Genomic DNA, 5,567 nt, shown 5'->3' with positions numbered 1-5,567 from the left:
TAGTTTGATTGTGATTGGGTAATTCGAAAATTTTAATCGATAAGAAATTTGAAACACTTATACTGATACGATAATTTTGGTTTAGTTATATTCGAGGAAAATTATAGGGGAAAAAATCGTTATATGGAAAAATTTCTTAGTTTGATTGTGATTGGGAAAATTTTAATTGTTAATAACATTAATTAATATTATAATTCGTTTCATAACTCGGTCGAGAATATGGAAAAAGAAATTTAAGAGGTAAGAAATTTGAATCTAATTGTAGCTTTAAATGGATAATTTTAGTTTCATTATATCGAAAATTTTAATTATTAATGGAATATTCTATGAAAAAAAAAAAAAAGAAATTCGAAAGAAGAGAATCTTCTGACGAATTAATTATTAATTCACGAATCAATTATTAATTCAATCTGACGAAGATGATTTGAAAGAAGGAAATCTGATCGTAATTCTTTTTGTATTCATTTCTACATCATAAATTTTTAATTATTAATGGCATTGAAATAAATAAAATAAAAAAAATAAAGTTAATGTTAAATAATCAATATAACTACTATTCATAAGAAATAAAAAGTATATTAAAATTTGAAAAGACTTTAAAACAATATTCAAAACTGACTTTCAAAAAAAAAAATAGATGATTAAATAATTATTAAATTTATAAATTTTCATTCTTATTTAATAACGGTAACATAAAAGGACAAATATTGGTATTGCTCTTTGAACCAATATAATATCGAAATATTGAAATAATTATACAAACAAGATAAACACGAAGTTTTAATTAAATAATACAAATTCAAAGCGTCATTTAACCTTTTTCAATACGCGCAAAGAAGCATGAAATAATATTCACCACTGTAACCAAGATTATCCCCTATTGTCACACGAAAATAATCCAAATCGTTTAAACTTATTAAAAGAAACAACAAGAAAAGAAAATCAAATTATTAAATCATTATTAAATTCGACGAATTTCAGGGAATTTAACCATAAAAACCGAGAAGACGATCTAACCTAACCTAATTTTTCCTTCCTTCCGAATTACAAATTTTTTCTTTAAAAAAAGAAATTTCTTTAATAATATTTAAATTAAATAATTTCTATGAATGAATAATTACAATTCAAAATTTAAATTTTAAGAATCTCTCTCTTTATATATATATATATATATATATATAAATTATTTCGAAGAAATACGAAGTGACGCGATATAGTGAGAAGTGAGAAAGTTTAAAAAGAGGAATAAGAAATAATTCATTCTTTTTCTCATTGACCAAATCGTTGAATAAATAAATAAAATATACGAGAGAAGTAAAAATAGAGAAGTAAAAACGATTAATGATTGACCTAACCTCTTTCCATATTTCATCGATTATCGAACTCGTGAAAAATTCCAATGAAAAAATAAATAAGCATTTCTTTATCATTACAAAGAAATATAAAGTGATATAAATATACAAGAGGAATATAAAACAGGATAAAAAAACGAATGACTTAATCTAACCTCTTTTATCTCGTCGATTATGATCGAATTATGATCGAAAATATAAATAAATATTTCTCGATCGTTGCAAAAAAAAATACAAAATGGTATCGCAAATGAAGAAAAGAAATGAAAGAAAATGGAAAATTGAGGATAAAAACATATATATATATATATATATATATATATATATAAGAGTACATGGAAGCCAATTGCTGAAAAACATAATATCGTTACGAAGATTCGTTTCTTGGCATGGATCTCTAGTTATCGTTATTTGAATATGCTGCATCAATTTGTATCGTCGGTGTTTACTACTATTCACCTTTTTAATTAATTGAAAATTTTAATATTACAAATAAATCTCAAAATTAAAATTTTCAACTTTTTCTTCCCGTAAAAATGCATAATATTAAGATGCTAGGACGAGAAAAATTGCGATAAAAAATCGCGACATCCTGTGTACAAATCGTCTATCGAAGACGAGATGAATAGCAAGGAGAGAAATTGAAGAGGGCGCATCGATCATTTTATGTCAAACGATCCTCCAAAAACTGTCAGTTTTTTCGATTCTCGTGGCCCGTCCAAATTCACGTGATGCTCGTGACAATAGCGACGAATTATCAGCTTCGCGGGACGAAAACTCGATGTCATGGAAATCGCAAGGATCCACAGATATTACAAAACCTATCATTTTGGGCCACGATGGCTGGTCCGTAGAAAATCCTCCTTTTAACCTTTAGCATACCAAGATGAGATCACTCAGAGATCGATAATATTCAATAATATTTTGCGAATGTATGTTTGGAATGAAAAATTAGAGAAAAATTTGTTTATTAAGTAATGTTTATCAAGTATTTTTTTTAAGGTTGTTATTAGCAATAAGTTATTAGTTATTAGGTTAGGTTATATATTGTTATATATGGGTGTCACTTAGAAGATAAATTTTTTATTTTTAGAAATATTAGAAAATTAATAATGAAAATTTATTAATAGATATTTATTAAAAATATATTTCTTGAAAATTCTTGTAATATTAAATATATATTAAATAATATTAAATAATGATACATTTTATCGACGATTATATTATTCAATTTAAAAAGAATTTCATTATAAAGATGGAGCCACGTGAATTTATATGTGACATACTTCAATCGATTCGTCTCGTAAATTATAAAAGTACAAAAACTTCTATTTAATTAAGAAATTTCTCTTTTTTAAAAATTCGCTTATAATTTAAAAAACAAATTGAACAAATGAAATTTCTTGATAAATCGAAGGATAATCGAATAATTTTCAATTTATACGAAATAAATCGATATTATATTATATTATATTAAAATTCGTGCTTTGTTAAAAAAAAAAAATTCTCTTTTCATAAATATCAATAATATCTTCATCTTGGTATGCCAAGGGATAAGAAGAAGATGTCAAATCATTTCATTTCGAATGCCTGATATTTTTTTTTTTTCTTTTTTTTTTTTATTCCAGCTATACCAATATCTGTTGACAGACGCTAAATTGAGGAATATGCTTGATTTGGGTCCGTTCTGCGGAACCATTACGTTTATAACTGGACTCATGATCTTGATCCTCCTCCTCTATTCATACATGGTGAGTCGCGCTCATTTTTACAATAAAGGTTTCTTTTTGCGAGGAATTTATATTATTATCCTGTTCTTCGATAAAATATTTTTTTTTTTTTGTAAAAATCATATTCAATTTCAAACGAATTGTCGTTCATTCAATATTTTGCAAGAGAATTAATTTTTGTTTCTATTATAATTTTTTATTTCTATTTATATTAAAAAAAAAATTGTAATATCGAATAATTAATAATTAGTCATAATATTTCTTGTGGATTTTTTAATTCAAAGATATAAATTAAAGATGTCTGTGAGTAATTACGAGGAGGAAAAATCATCAACATTTTATTAATTAAAATAAATTAATTGTTGATAGAAAAAAAGTGTCAAACCTTTCAAATTTGTTTGCATTTTCACTAAATTATTAAATGTCACTCTAATACTTTCAATCTAAAAACAATAAACATTTAATAATGCCAATCGATAACAAAATCCAATGAATGAAATATTTAAAAAATACTTGTTCATTAGTTTTGAACAAAACTAAAGAGACAGGAATCGATCATTTCTCGAAAAGAAAAAGAGAAAAGTTGTTACTTTTTTAAAAGTGAAGAACATTCCGAAATCCGATGGAAAGCGAGCCAAATAATCCGATGTGTTGGCAACTTCGTGCTTGATCGAATTAACCTTTTTCACCGTTTCAACATCGATACAAACTTTCGATCTTTCCGCTAATCAAAACTCTTAAAGAGGTAAAAAGTTAAAAGAAAAGAAAAGAAAAGAAAGAAAAAAGAAAAGAGAAAAGAGAAGGAAAGAAAAAGAAAAAAGAGATGCAAATCGAACAATCGTAATTGCGAGACACCTTGTCGACGATACTTTTCTCCACTGTTATCGATCTGTCTGCCTTTCGTTCATCCAGACGAATAAATCGGCCACGAATTAAACGGGACAATTGTAGAGTAACGAAGCATTAAATCACGAAGTGGCTGTATATACAGATACGTTGTCACGAAATGAAATCTTAATTCATTTACGAGTACCTCTTCGTTTCTTTTTTTTTTTTTTTTTTTTTTTTTTTTTTTTTTATTCCTTTCAACGTTTTGTGTATACAAGAGAGTTATCGCGTGCGTTTCACGGAACGATGAAAGTTTAAGGTTATGCTTGGTTAGATTAGATTAAGTAACAATCCTCGCGAAAAGAATTTCATCAAATTTCTTTTTTTTTTTTAATATTTTTAAAATCTCATTTATTAAAAAATAAAGTAATAATAATTATAATCATCTTTCATTAATAAATTTATTATCGTTGATAAAAATATTTCGTCATTTCCTTTCTTGAGATATTTTTAAATAAATATAAATCTGTTAATCTTAATAATATTCTTTTTAAAAAAAAAAAAATACTTACTTTTTAATTCTTGCATGCACTTCAATCTCAGAATGAAAAAGCGACCAATTCGAATGAGAAGGATTTTCAAGAGCTTCAAAAGGAAACAAATAAGGTATTTTTTTTAAGAAAAATCAGAGATACACAGTGAGGAGGATTAATAAATTAATAAGTTTAATTTGCAGAAAATTCCCCGGAAAAAAAGCGTGGCGGACATCAGGCCGATTTACAATTGTATTCATAAGCACGTAAGTTTGTTTTCGATGCGCCCCATGTGGAAAGTGCATTCCGTTGTTTTGCCTTCGGATAAGTTGGAATGGTGTAATACGAGGAACAACGTAGTGAAACAATATAGTTACGGTAAATGGTAAATTGCTTTCTGATTTCCAGCTCCAGCAGACCGACGTGTTTCAAGAGAAGACGAAGAAAATGGTTGGTTCTATTCTCGAATAAATTTCTCTCCCCTTACGATGAAGTTACGCGACCTAACCTCACTTTCTCTATTTGTGTGTTTCGACAGCTTTGCAAGGAACGTTTGGAATTGGAGATTCTGTGCAGTAAAATCAATTGCATCAACAAGCTGTTAAGGCCTGAGGTAAGACGTAAAGAAAAAAAATTCTTTTAAATAATAATTTAATTAATTGTTTTTAAGATTAAAAGGATTTTTAAAATTTTTTGTTTGTTTGTGTCTTCCTTCCAGTTTTTCCACTTCTCATAAAAATATTAGAAATATATAAGTATATATCTGTTTTGACGGACATTCCCGCATTAAAATTTCAATATGATTTTGTTATGAGATTCAAATTTATCTTAAAGGAAGTAGTGTTAAAAATTCATATGATAAAATGGGACTCTATTCTTCTTTTAGATATTCATTGTTAATTAGATGAAAGATTCACCGTTTCATTACTTGAAAGTAGTTTAATAATATTTTTATACAATTACTCGAAAATGTTCTTTTAATTATATTCTTCTGTTCGAATATTTTTCCATCACACGAGTGATTTTTATTGCTATTATTGCTTTCTGAGTTTATATAAATTTTTGTAAGAAGAAAAAGAAAAAAGAAAAATCTTCTATATCCATTGAAGCTTTACAATTAAAGC

The 5,567-nt window shown here is 26.4% G+C and overlaps 1 protein-coding gene across 1 annotated transcript in view; it reads left to right on the top strand.

The window, feature by feature from the left end:
- Positions 1-1,866: 1,866 nt before the first annotated feature.
- Positions 1,867-5,567, top strand: part of LOC102679820 — a 6,659-nt gene continuing 2,958 nt past the window's right edge. The window contains exons 1-6 of the mRNA XM_006610527.2: positions 1,867-2,198; positions 2,981-3,103; positions 4,514-4,576; positions 4,647-4,709; positions 4,852-4,893; positions 4,982-5,056. Of these exons, the coding sequence (XP_006610590.1) occupies positions 2,139-2,198; positions 2,981-3,103; positions 4,514-4,576; positions 4,647-4,709; positions 4,852-4,893; positions 4,982-5,056 (426 nt within the window). The 5' untranslated portion in view covers positions 1,867-2,138. The remainder of the gene's footprint in view (positions 2,199-2,980; positions 3,104-4,513; positions 4,577-4,646; positions 4,710-4,851; positions 4,894-4,981; positions 5,057-5,567) is intronic.

Source organism: Apis dorsata, unplaced genomic scaffold (genome assembly GCF_000469605.1).
Source record: "Apis dorsata unplaced genomic scaffold, Apis dorsata 1.3 scaffold_74, whole genome shotgun sequence".
In the NCBI taxonomy this organism is placed as follows: Eukaryota; Metazoa; Arthropoda; class Insecta; order Hymenoptera; family Apidae; genus Apis; species Apis dorsata.
This window is presented reverse-complemented; position numbering and strand designations above follow the sequence as displayed.